We start from the raw sequence: 13,634 nt of genomic DNA, 5'->3' as shown, positions 1-13,634 counted from the left end.
ACTCCTCTTGTGGTCCAAGGGAAGTGTAGCTAATCTAGATCAACAGCCAAGAACTCAAATCAAATATTATTTTCAGTTCATGGATACTTTGACCACAAGAGGAAAGCTCAGTTAAAAGTTTCATCCTCAAAATAGTGCACTGCCTTGCTCATTGTGAATAAAAGATTCTTCTGCCATTGTGTCCACTGCTTGATTCCCTTTCTCAAGGTCTAACCCTACCATCATATCTTCAAATATTTTCAGCCCATCACCTCCATTTCTGATCATTAGTTTGCTAATGCTTTGTGGATCTTTCCTCTTCTTAGGCTGAATTGATTCTTTTATTAGTTCATTGGCAGAGTGTTCTTTTCCACATTCTTATAAAGAGCTTTGGCTCTGAAAGAAGTATTTATTGTACCTGTAATTTAACTTTAAGGGAAACCAGAAAAAAGTAAACTAGAATAAGAAAATAATTTTCAATTTACAGGGATGTTAACAGATGAAATATGGTTAGAAAAAATTTCCTGAAATAGCCACACTGCTCTTCAATCCTTGCCTTTAATGTGGTTTGTCACAATACCAAATTAAATCCATTAAAAAATCCTTTTAGACAAATATTTTCCTTAAAGTTTAGTAAAAGGGGAAAAATCTATTCAAGGCAATAAATACCGGAGTGCTTCTTATTTTTGTGGCACTGTCATGAGACCTGGGAAAGAGCAAAATCTTGTAGCCTTTTGTCTTTTTTGAACGCATAATTGTTGCATGGACAGAAATCCAGTGTCTCTGAGTTCTCATACTCGAGTTGTTTTACCTACTTGCAAATCCTGAGACATTCAATACCATTGATAAACAAAAGCTTGTCAGGAGTTTAGGTTTTCGGTTGGGAGTGTGCCTGGTGTTTTCAAAGATGAAGAGGCAGAGGGCCAATGTGACAGGAACTGACTAATTAGGGAGTGAGTAAATAAAGATTTAAATCCTAGAGGTAAAGAGACTTTGGGTTTTACACTAATGGAATGCTTCTGGGGATTCCTCAAGCAGAGGAATGGCTTCATCTACTTTACAGTCTACGTACATCATTAACTGAAGCTCACTGTGGCCAGAGGCAGGAAACACAGAGAAGGAAGCTATTCAGTGGAAAGAAATTACGGTACAGGGTGCGGCGGACATAATGCTTGATTTTGGTGATTTGCTGAAGGATTAAGAATGTATTAGTTTAATAATTGAAAATAAGAAATAAGATGCCAGGCAACAGATATCAGATTATATGAGATTTATTAAGTGAGCACGGGGTGAGAAGGAAAGGGGGAGGAGGTGTACCCCAGAGGGAGAGACAGAGAGATAGGGAGAGAGTGGAGAAAGAGACACACAAGGTGGGTTTGGCTTTTTATAATCTTGGGTAGGGCCATGCCCCCATGCTAGGTAGGCAATGACATCACAAGATAGGCAGACCTAAATAGAGGCCTAACAATTAGGAACAAAAATGTAAGGACAAGGAACAATTGGCTCTGGAAAAAGTTACCTTTTTTTTTTTTCTTTTTAAAATCATCTCTACACAAGTTAGGACTTGTGAACATCTAGATTCTTGGTTTTCATATTACAATGTTTAATAAAAATCTCCAGGATTGTGTCCTTGGAAAAAATACGCTTAAAACTCTTCCCAAGATCATTCCACAGACAACTTGTCCTGGACATACGAAGTGTGCCAGCTAGGGCTCACTTGTGTTAGTTACCTGGAAGAAGCGATGCTTGTAGCAAACACACACACACACACACACACACACACACACACACACACACACACACACACACACACACACACACAGCACTGGCGTGGGCTGTTGAAAGGAACAATGAATCCCACAGTTACCTCCCTCCGACGAATAGCCTTGACAGTTTGGATTAAGCAAGGAAGGATTTTTGGAGGAGACCGATTTTGATGAAGTCTTTTTAAGAAGGAACTGAGGAATGGAAACGACTATGAGCTAGCTCTGGTAGTAACAAAAAAACTCGCTCACTCAAGACTTTTGACTTATATACTATCTCTCTAGGAAGCTCAAGAATTTGCAGGGACTCCTCAAAAGCCACGCCTCTAGCAGAACGGGACAGCGATTGCGGGGGGAGGGGGCGGGGCGGGGAGGAGGAAAGGGGAGTTCTGTCATCACCAAAAAAAAAAAAAATCTGAGATTCCGGAAGGACAAGATTCGTTGAGGGACCAAACCGGAATAAAGATAGCGCGCCCTCTTCCGCCCGCTTGCCCATAGGAGCCTTCCCGGAGGAGCGGAGACGCGCCGACCTTCTGCGCAGGCGCGGCGGGTGGAACACGCGCGGAGCCATGCCGGGGCGGCATGTTTCACGAGTCCGGTCTTTATATAGGCGTATCTTACAGCTACACCGGGCTCTTCCCCCGGACCTCAAAGCCCTGGGCGACCAGTACGTGAAGGATGAATTTAGGAGACATAAGACTGTTGGTTCTGGCGAGGCCCAGCGTTTCTTGCAGGAATGGGAGGCAAGTGCTGCCCCCCACTCCCCGCCCCCTTATTCCCGGACCTTCGGGGTTCCTCAGGGGTATTCGGTTCAGAGACTGCTGTCCTCGCTGCTCCCCACTGTCCATGCACGACCAAACAGGGCGTCTATATTAAAACAACCCAAAGCTGGTCAAACAGCACCTCACCGAGTTCGATCGTGAAGCCCCTCAGCTTACAGGCTTTCTGCTTGAGCACACTTAGTTCCCCTGGTGCTGAGATCAACTTCCTGAAAGTCTGAGGGTGCCAGGAGTCGGAGAGATTTGCGGGGGGCGTGGATGTGTGTGTATCTCACAATTTACCGCCTCACTGTGATGTGCTCCAAAAGTTTGCCTGCTGTCCTTTTCGTTTCCTTTATACGTGACAGCATTATGTCGTTACTAGCCTGTCAGGCTTGGTTCGACCGTTTGTTAATTTGTAATTGTAGGGCTTTAATAAGTTTTCCACCTCACAGATAAGTTAGATAACACAGAAAGGTTGAAAGGTTACACTTGGGAAAGTGTTGACGGAAGTTAAGCCAGGTAAAAGTTGTTTTCTTTAGGTTTTTAAAACCTGGGTACTTTTTTACATAATACTGCGCTGTTGGATAATTCTTAAGACATTACACGCGATTGGATTTAGTTGTTTGACCTAATTTTTCTTTACTATTTATTTTAATCGGATTTATTTATTTGTGTGTATGGAGGATGCTGGGGTCAGAAGATAGCCCAAGGGAGTCTGTTCTCTTCTTCCACTACATGGGTCCTGGGGATAAAAATTATGTTGTGTGGCTTGGCGGCAGACGCCTTTTTCACACAGCCGGGTCTGAGGCCCTAATATATATATTTTTAAGAATGAAGAAAAAAGTTGAGTATTGCATGGTGTTGAGAGTCTTGCAGGATTTCTTCCCCCAATGGCTATGTAAATACCAAGAGGTGAAAGGAATTGGGGAGCAGAGTGCTTCTAGGCACTTTAAAGAAAGTGCTACGATAAAATAGAATTTTTTTTTTGTACTGATAGTGGCTGAGTGATGTTTCCCTTTAAAATAAATAAAGAACCGGGTGCCGTTGTGGTTGTGGGTGCCCTTAATCCCAGCGTTCTAGGAGGCAGAGGCAGGTGGATCTCTGTGAGTTAAAAGCCAGACTGTTTACAAAGTGAGTCCAGGACAGCCAAGGCTACACAGAGAAACTCTGTCTCGAGGAAAACAAAATAACAACATAAAGATTAGGCTAAGGTAAAACATTTTCACTGAATGCTATAATTCTTGATTGTATAATTATTGAAGTTTTAAGAGAGAAATTTAGAACAATAATGAAATTTGGAACTTTCTTAAAAGTCTTGGTTTATTAGATGTATTTCAGTTGCCCGGAGCTGGGGAGGTTTGCATCGTTTAAAATGCAAAGCACTTTAGATATGTAGTTGGTCTTGGAGTCAGAAAACTAGATTCAAATTCAGACCTCAGCGTTTACTAAATGTCACATCAGTTAAATTTTCTAGTCTTATCATCTGTAAAATAACATCTCAAAGGCTAGTGTATGTATTTATTATTTTATTTTATTTTATTTCGGTTTTTTGAGACAGAGTTTCTCTACATATCTTTGGGTATCCTGGAACTCACTGTGTGGACCAGGCCGGCTTGGAAATCAGAGACCCACCTGCCTCTGCCTCCTGAGAGGTGAAATTAAAGGCATGCATCACCATGCTCAGCTAAAGCTAGTGTATTTAAAAAGTATTTTGTATATTGTTAATTATACTGAAGCTATAATATATTAAAGTGTTTGTAAAGTTGTGTCCATTAAGTTAATTTGAAGCCAGAAAGGAAGACTATATCTATGTTGAGAAGAAAGGAATGTACTTTGAGAAGTCCTAAAGTCTAAGAAGTGAACATGTTTAAGGAAAATGTAGGAAAGGAGAGAACTTAGAATAAGTTCATAAAAAGCTGAGTGAAAGGCTACAAGAAGAGCACTGGGTAAATGTGTTGATAATCATGGGAGGCCTGCTGACAGCAATTTCACTGTCTTTTGTTTGTTTGTTTTGTTTTAATGTTTTAAAGGAATTTTAGACTTATAGAAGAGTCGCTAAGACAATGTAGGGTTCAGGTACATCCTCCACCCTGCCCCCCCCCCCCCGTGCTAACATAGAGCCAAGACATTTATCAAAATGTAGAATCTCAACAGTGCTGGGGAATCTTAAGCACAGGACCTACCGCTACTTTACAGAACATCTCCGTGCTGATTCAGAAGCAGGTCTGGAGCCTACTCTTTGTTTAGGGATGTTTTGTTTTGTTTTGTTTTGTTTTTCTCCTTCTCTGTAATCTCCTGTAGCTCCTTGACAGTTGTTCAGGCTTTCCTTATCTTGACACTTTTTTGAAAAGTACTTTTCTGTTACTAAGAGGAACATATTGATTTGGGTTTATTTGCTCTTTACTCATGATTAGTTTGATGTTGTCCATTCTTGAAAGCATCTTATGATTCTCAACACGTTATGAAAAGGGTACACTTCATAAACGTTAGGGGGATAGGTTTTTTAAAAAATTATAATTTATTCGTATTGTTATCCCCTTATTTGTATCTTCCCACCCCCTCCCTCCTCTTTCTCCCTGTTCCCCTCCCCTAGATCTCTGACAGAAGGGGACCTCTCCCACCATATGACCACAGCCTGTCAGGTCTCATCCAGATAGCCTGCTTCCCCTTCCTCTGTGTGCCACTGGGCCTCCCTACCAAGGGGAAGTGATCAAATGGGGGGCACCAGAGTTCATGTTAGAGGCAGTCACTGCTCTCCTCACAACTGTGGAGAATGAGCTGTCTATTGGCTAGATCTGAACGTGTGTGTGTGTGTGTGTGTGTGTCTAGGTTTACTGCATGCATTGTCCTTTGTTGGTGCAACAGTTTGTGGAGGCCCCACAGGGTCCAGATCCACCAGCCTTGATGGTCTCCTTGCGGAGCTCGTGAACCCTCAGGGTCCTTCCATCCTCCCATTCTTCCATACTGCTCTCACCTGGAGTCCAGCGGTGAGTCCCAGCATCTGTCCCAATCTCTCGCTGAGTGGAGACTCTCAGAAGGGCATCTATGTTGGGCTAATATCCACTTGTAAGTGAGTATATACCATGCGTGTCTTTCTGGGTCTGGGTTACCTCACTCAGGATGATCATTTCTAGTTCCATCCATTTGCCTGCAAATTTCAAGATTACTTTGTTTGTAATAGCTGAGTAGTATTCCGTTGTGTAAATGTACCATAGTTTCTTTATCCATTTTTCGACTGAGACACATCTAGGTTGTTTCCAGATTCTGGCTATTATGACTAAGGCAGCTCTGAACATAGTTGAGCAAATGATCTTGTGTATGGTAGAGCATCATTTGGGTATAGCTTCGTCTTGAGGGGAGAACTATTCTCAATTTTCTGAGAAAGCGCCAGATTGATTTCCAAAGTGCCTGTACAAGTTTGCACTTCCACCAGCAATGGAAGTGTTCCCCTTTCTCCACATCCTCGCCAACATGTGCTGTCACTTGAGTTTTTTATCTTAGCAATTCTGATGGGTGTAAGATGGAATCTCAGAGTCGTTTTGATTTGTGTTTCTCCGATGACTAATGACAGAGGAGACACTTGCCAGGTGTCTTTAATGTGGTTTAGGGAAACCTGTGGTTTAGGGAAGCTGTGGTTTAGGGAAAAGTTTATTGACCAGAAGTTCATAGTTTGATCCCCAATGTGTCCTGTTGAGAGTGAGTGGAAACTTTAAGACGTAGGCCTCAGCGTGAGGCCATCAGCTCATTGAGGGCATCACTGATGGGAGAGATGTATGTGGTTTCAGGAATCTTGGAAATTCTCTTGAAACTGGTGGTTATAATACAAGTAAACACAAACAAAACAGCAGCTGGAGCTCAGTGTGATGATACATGTTTATAATCCTGTGTATCCCAGGGCCAAAGGCAAGGGAGTTGAAAGTTTAAGGCTAGCCTATACACTGCAGCAAGACCTCATCTCAGAATAAAACACAAGAGGCTGGAGGTGGGGATGGGGGGGGTGTAGGTCAGTGATGGAGTCCTTGCTTGATATGTGCTAAATCCTGAGTTCAAGCTTCTGTTACACACACACACACACACACACACACACACACACACACACACACACACAGAGAGGATGCAGTGGAAAGACTTCTACCATTGCTAAGTGGTTGCTAGTGCCACTTGTCTTGGAATTCCAAACTGTGAGTTAAGTAAATACGTTTATATACTCCTCAGGGTCAGTATTTTTCCTTTTGAAATTATTAAATATTTTGTGCCAGGAACTCTGAGGCTACACAGTGTCCTGTTTCTCTTTAAACTTTCCCTAGTTCAGCACTCATGGTTATATGCTGTGATTGTGTTCCAGTGCTGGTTTTCTGTTTCCAGTATTCCTTCTGAACACATTAGTTGAAATGTGTCTGTAGGGAGGAAATGGTTCGTCTTCCCCACTGGTCCAGTAGTTTTACATATTTTCTGGGATGAAAAAAAAAGGTTGGGGCCCTGTAGTTGATGAATCAGCAGAAATTTAAACTTAGTATTTTAACTGTCAGAGTTCATGCAACCTTTGTAACTCATTTGAGGTATTGTTTTTTATTTGTGACTTTTAAGTGGATCATCAGATTAAAAAGAAATAACCAAGTTGCCTGTCATTTAAAAGTTTCTTTAACTTAGTATAATTAGAGCTGGATGGCATTTTGAGTTCCATACAAATATGCAAATTGTTACGTTGCATGGATGTAGCACAAGGAAGACACTGAAGGCAGTGCAGCTGTCCAGCAGTAGAAAAGAATTCTAACATAGCTCTAAATTGGGTGGGTGAGAAGGCAGCTACGAAAAAAGGTTTTAGAAGAATGAGTGACATGGAACTGTTGATGGTGTAATTAGATACAAACAGTGTTCATCTCTGGTTGGTAGGATGAAGGATGCTTTTAATTTTTTTCTTTGAACTTTAGATTTTCCAGATTATCTCCGAATATGACATTTTAGTAATCATAAGAAAATACTACTTAAGCTGGGTGCTGCTGGATGCCTTTAATCCCAGATTCAGGAAACAGAGGCAGGTGGATCTCTCAGTAAGAGGCCAGGCTGGTCTCCAGAGCCAGTTCTAGGACAGCCAAGGCTACACCAAAAAACTTTGTTTTGAGATCCTACCCCCCAAACAGGTGTTACTTTAAAATATAATCAAATATACTCAATAATTTTGTAACAAGTTGCATGTGTTTAAAGCCTTGAGTCTGATTCATTCAATGAACCAAACACCAGCACTTTATAGAGATATTTCCTGCCATTGTCCTCTATTTTGTATGCTAATCATGGAGTTTTCATTTTGTATAAACATCGATGCCAGATATATAGTTTTATGATTTCTTGCTCCATTTTGGAAATGAAATGGAATTCTAAATATGTGTAGCTTCAAATTAAAGTGGTTTAATCTTCACCTTATCGTTAGAGTAAGTATTTAGAGTAGATAGAGTATATAGATAATTTTTAAATACTCCATAATCTTCCAATAATTTAGTTTGGTAAAAATAAGGTTGTTACTTAATAATTCCATTTAGGTTTTTTACTTTAAAAAAATGTACGGTAACAGTGAGGTGGGATGGAAGGGTCCATTAATATATGTTTGTTCTTTGACGTGTTAACATTCTCCCTCTGTGGCTTGGAAACTGGTAGTGGGCTTAGGGAAGAGACTTGCGGCAGGCGTGTGTCACCCCTGAGATCTGGTTACAAGACGCAGTAATGATCTTGTATTATGGACTGGACTTTACAATACTCGAAGATGTCAGATTGTTGTTCTCAGACTCATTAAGCACATATAAACCGAATTGCTAATTGGCTTGTTCTGCTGGAGACTAGTGAAGAGTGTGTCCTTCCACAAGTCAGAATATTTGCCTTCACATCCAGGGAACCCTTTCTCAGTTATATCTCAAAATAAAGTATTGTTTTAGATGTTTTTTAAAGACTCATAAGGAGTGTAGAGTGAAGGTTACAAAGTTTCCCATTGAGGTCTGGGGTGGCTCCTGTTACCTGTAACCAAATACAGTTTGGGTGGGAGAAAATGACCATTCACATTAATAAATAAATTAATAAGTAGATACAGCCTTCATGTTCAGTTATGCCAGAATTTAGTGCTGTATATAAAAGCATTTTTGTTTTTCAGGATTTCTTTGACTTTAAACTTGGAGAGGAGGGGTTGGGGATCCCTGTCTGCTTCCTAGGGGACTGGATTAGTGCCCACACGGTTGCCTAGTAATCAAGACATCCACATAAAGGAGCAGTAGAGTGGGCAGGAGACCGTCAGGCCTCACTGCATCTGCAGTGGCCACGGGTCCTGAAGCTTCGCCACCCTTCTCGCCCTAGGCAGTTCTGCTCTCAGACTGATGTTTACTCTCAATCCTGTATTTTAATGCTACCCATTTGGCTTGACATCATTGCTACATCTGTTAATAGATGAAGCTGATTAACTCAGCCTTCTGGGCCTGAGAGGTATCAGCTTATTCTCCTTGTATGCAGATTTAATTAGCTTATTTCCCAAGGGAGGATCATATTTGTCTTGTTTACAAGTTTTTGCTCTTCTTTACTCCTAAATCACTGTAATTGAGGCACTGTCTGCAGAAAAGGTAAGCTTTTGTTTAAGTTCTAAAGCACTGAAGTGTTTGTGCTTTATTTGGATTAGTTTCAAAAATACCAGAAGTTTCAGGACACTTTACTTTGCTGTCAGTGAACAGGTCTGTTCCCCTATCTTGCATAATATAAAAAATGCATATAGTGTGTATACCGCCATTGTATACAAAACCCCGAATGGTGGTAGATGGCATAGCAAACATATGTTTCTAAAAACTGCCTCAGTGGTCACACGAGTGACATATAGACTTGTCTAGCTTCATACAGCATAGTTTGAATTGTGAACTCTCTAAAAGACATCTTGTTTAGTGACATCTAAAGTACAGCTTGGAGAGTGTGTCTGTGTCACTTACTCACTTGATAAGCTGCAGATACAAATATGCCATTGGTAACTTCAGAACTTACAGGCAGCAACAGTGTTTAACACCATTTTAGCTGCAGATACACATATACAGTTGGTAACTTTAAAGGAATGTTGTACTAGTCTTTCAGTTCCTTAAGAATGCTAAGAGAAAGGTACACAAAGCTGGAAGAATTTCTTACTATAAAATGTGTGTGTAGATGTGCATCTTGAGTGTAGTTCAGGGTGCGTATAACCTTGTGCATTTTATGTAAATTGCTGGTTTCTAGAGCTCTTCTAGAAACTGCAGTGTGATTATACTTTAATTGTGTGGTTAAGGAGAGCGGGAACACCTTCAGTGGCTATAGCCTGTAGATTTATGCGGAAGCAGCTAATTCAGTTTTATTTCTTTACAACCACTATCCCAGACCTTTCTTGTCATTTTATCATCACGTTTTTCTGGCTACCCTAGGCATCCCTTTTGCTGACTCCTTGTCATCATTGTCGTCATCACAACATCTATGCTTGCAGTGGCTTTGTCCTTGTCATATATACATATATTTTTTTCAATTTCATTTCATTGTAAGGCTGCTTTTTGCTATCATTTAAATTGCAAGCTTTTTGGCGTGCATTGGAGATGCCATGGATTGTAGATTTGTTTTTAGGATGGAAATCTGAAAAGAACAGGAAGAAGCCAGGAGTGGTGATTTGGCTCCTCAGGATCCTTCTTCTTGTCCCTCTGTAGCTGCTCAATTCAAAACACTTCATTTCCAGATCATCAAATTTGGATTGCTTTTCTAGGCATAGTCTTCTACCTCTTAAGAGGTTTTCTTAGAAATGAAAGTAAATGGGGATCTCTGGACTTTATCTTTCTGTATTTCCTGCTGCTGTGGGACCACCTTTTCACACTGACTGTACTCTTTGGTACTCCTTGACTCTGGCTTGCAGGATGATGTTTGTAAGTTGAAGGTTATTATGACAGTCTTGTGAGTGTGGATCAAACTATCCTAAATATGTTTCTATGCTGTTTTCAGCCATTGTATTTAATCCTTTAGTTCCAGTGCTACCTTTGTCACCATATTGGGACAAAGACTAGTAGTAGGACTTTCTGAAGCTTTATATTCATGTAAATAGCATATATTTCTGGAAACTTATTATTAGAAAGGAAGTAGAACTGTTTTAGGTATACTGGAATACTTACTATTTAAGCAAGTTCTCTTGTGTGAATCCGTTTTAAAATGAATAATCAACCCATACTTCCTTTCGTTGTGTAAAGGTAATTTGCATATATCAGATTTGTTTTAAAGAGGAATGGGTATATCTGCAAATGTTGATGCACATGTCTAGAAAGAAAAAAAATATAATTTCTATGTGATGCAAAGAATAAGTTAAGATTTGGCAGATGATAAGTGAGTCACACCACATTAATTTAACTACATCCCTTTTTACCTGAATGCATGAAAATATGTGCCCAGCCCTAGTTAAAGGACCACGAATTATCCCTGGTTGGCATTTCAGTCTTTGTGAACCCTATGGGCTCAGGTTAGTTGATTCTATAGGTTTTCTTGTGGTGTCCTTGACCTCTCTGGCTCCTATAATCCTTCCTCCTCCTCCTCTTTAGGATTCCCAAGCTCTGCCTAATGTTTGGCTTTGGGTCTCTGCATCTCTTTCTATAAGTTTCTGCAGGGAGCCTCTCAGATGATGGTTATGCTAGGTTCCTATCTGCAAGTATAGCAGAATATTAACAGTGTCTGGGGTGGGCTCCCTCTCAAGGCATAGGTCTCAAGCTGGACCAGTCATTGGTTGTCCATCCCCTTAATTTCTGCTCATGTTTACTTCTACACATCTTATTGGCAGGACAAATTGTAGGTTGAAGGTTCTGTGGCTGGGCTGGTGTCCCAATCCCTCCATTAGAAGCCTTGCCTAGTTACAGGAGATGGCTGATTCATGCTTTATATAGTCTTAGCTAGGGTCACCCTCATAGATTTTTCCACTGCCCTAGTTTTCTCTCTCACCCCAGAGATGCATCCCTGGTTCCAGTTGTCTCACCCAGTACTCTCTCCCTCCATTCTTCCCCAACCTGATTCCTCCTGCTCCCATCCCCACCCCTGCCCAGTCCTCCTGCTTTCTGTACACCCACAATGTCTATTGTATGTTCCCCTATCAGTGAGATTCACACATTTGTTACTGAGCATCTTTGGGTCTGTGGATTGTAACATGGTTAGTTATTGTTTATGGCTAATATCCACTTATGAGTATATACCATGTTTGTTTTTCTGGGTCTGAATTACCTCACTCAGGATGATATTTTCTAATTCCATCCATTTGCCTGCAAATTTTAGGATTTTCTTGTTTTTAATAGCTAAGTAACAATCCATTGTGTAAATGTCCACAGTTTCTTTATTCATTCTTCTGGTTGAGGGACATCTAGGTTGTTTCCAGTTTCTGGCTATTATGAATAAAGCTGCTATTAATATAGCTGAGCAAGTGTCCTTGTGGTATGGTAGAGCGTTTTTCTGGTATATGCCTAGGAGTAACCTTGAGGTATCACTATTCCTAATTTTCTGATAAACTGCCAAATTGATTTCCAAAGTGGTTTCTAAGTTTGCACTCCCACCAGCAAGGGGGAGTGCTCCCCGTGCTCCACATGCTTGCCAGCATGTGCTGTCACTTGAGTTTTTGATCTTAGGCATTCTGATAGGTGTAAGGTGGGATCTCAGAGTGGTTTTGATTAGCATTTGCATGAAGGGTAAGAACGGCGAGCATTTCTTTAAGTCTTCTTAGCTAGTGGAGATCCTTCTGTTGAGAATTCTCTGCATAGCTCTGTACTCCATTTTAAAATTGGGTTATTTGGTTGGTTGATGTCTAGTTTTTTTGAGTTCTTTGTATATTTTGTATATCAGCCCTCTGTTGGATGTGGAGTTGGTGAAGATCTTTTCCCATTTTGTAGGCTGCCAGTTTTGTCCTTTTGATGGTGCCCTTTGCTTTACAGAAGCTTTTCAGTTTAATGAGGTCTCAATTATTAATTGTTAATCTTAGAACCTGAGCTGTTGGTCTTCTGCTCAGGAAGTTGTCTCCTGTGCCAATGTGTTCAAGGCTGATCTCCGCTTTCTCTTCTATCAGGTTCAGTGTATCTGGCTGTATGTTGAGGTCTTTGATCCATTTGGATTTGAGTTTGGTGCAGGGTAGTGAGTATGAATCTGTTTGCATTCTTCTACATGCAAACATCCAGTTAGGCCAGCACCATTTGTTGAAGATGCTTTCTTTTTCTCATTGTGTCTTTCTGGCTTCTTTATAAAAAACAAAACAAAACAAAACAAAAACAGGTGTTCATAGATGTGTGGATTTATCTCTGGGTCTTGATCAATTTGATTTCATTGATCAACTTGTCTGTTTTTATGCCAATACCATGGTTTTTATTGCTATTGGACTGTAGTACAGCTTGAAATGAGGGATGGTGGCGGCTCCAGAAGTTCTTTTATAGTTCAGGATTATTTTAGCTTCCCTGAGTTTTTTGTTTTTCCATATGAAGCTGAATATTGTTCTTTGAAGGTCTGTAAAGAATTATGTTGGAAGTTTGATGGGAGTTACATTGAATCTGTAGACTGCTTTTGGTAAGATGGCCATTCTTCCTATACTAATCCTATGGACCCAAAACATGGGAGACCTTCTGGTACCTTCTTTAATTTCTTTCTTCAGAGACTTGAAGTTCTTATCATAACTTGCTTGGTTAGAGTTACACCAAAATATTTGATATTTGTGTCTATTGTGAAGGGTGTTGTTTCCCTGATTTCTTTTTCAGCCCATTTGTCATTTGTATGTAGGAAGGCTACTGATTTTTTTTGAGTTAATTTTGTATCTAGCCACTTTGCTGAAGGTATTTATCAGTTATAGGAGTTCTCTGGTAGAATTTTAGGTTTCACTTATATATGCTATCATTGCATATATAAGTAAATGTTGATGCTTTGTGATGTCTTCTTTTCCAATTTGTATCCCCTTGATTTTATTTTTTTAGTTGTTTTATTGCTCTAGCAAAAACTTCAAGTACTATATTGAATAGATATGGAGAGACTGGATAGTTTTGTCTAGTTCCTGACTTTAGTGGAATTGCCTTAAATTTCCCTCCATTGGTGGTAGTGCACGCCTTTAATCCCAGCACTTGGGAGGCAGAGGCAGGCAGATCTCTGT

At 40.4% G+C, this 13,634-nt stretch overlaps 1 protein-coding gene across 1 annotated transcript in view; it reads left to right on the top strand.

The window, feature by feature from the left end:
• The first annotated feature begins 2,265 nt into the window (after window positions 1-2,265).
• Window positions 2,266-13,634, top strand: part of SDHAF3 (succinate dehydrogenase complex assembly factor 3) — an 82,434-nt gene continuing 71,065 nt past the window's right edge. The window contains exon 1 of the mRNA XM_084784503.1: window positions 2,266-2,485. Coding sequence (XP_084640629.1) covers window positions 2,312-2,485 — 174 coding nt within the window. The 5' untranslated portion in view covers window positions 2,266-2,311. The remainder of the gene's footprint in view (window positions 2,486-13,634) is intronic.

The sequence above is a fragment of the Acomys minous genome, assembly GCF_964271855.1.
Source record: "Acomys minous genome assembly, chromosome: 6".
In the NCBI taxonomy this organism is placed as follows: Eukaryota; Metazoa; Chordata; class Mammalia; order Rodentia; family Muridae; genus Acomys; species Acomys minous.
Note: the sequence above shows the minus strand (reverse complement) of the source record. Positions and strands in the feature narration are given on the sequence as shown.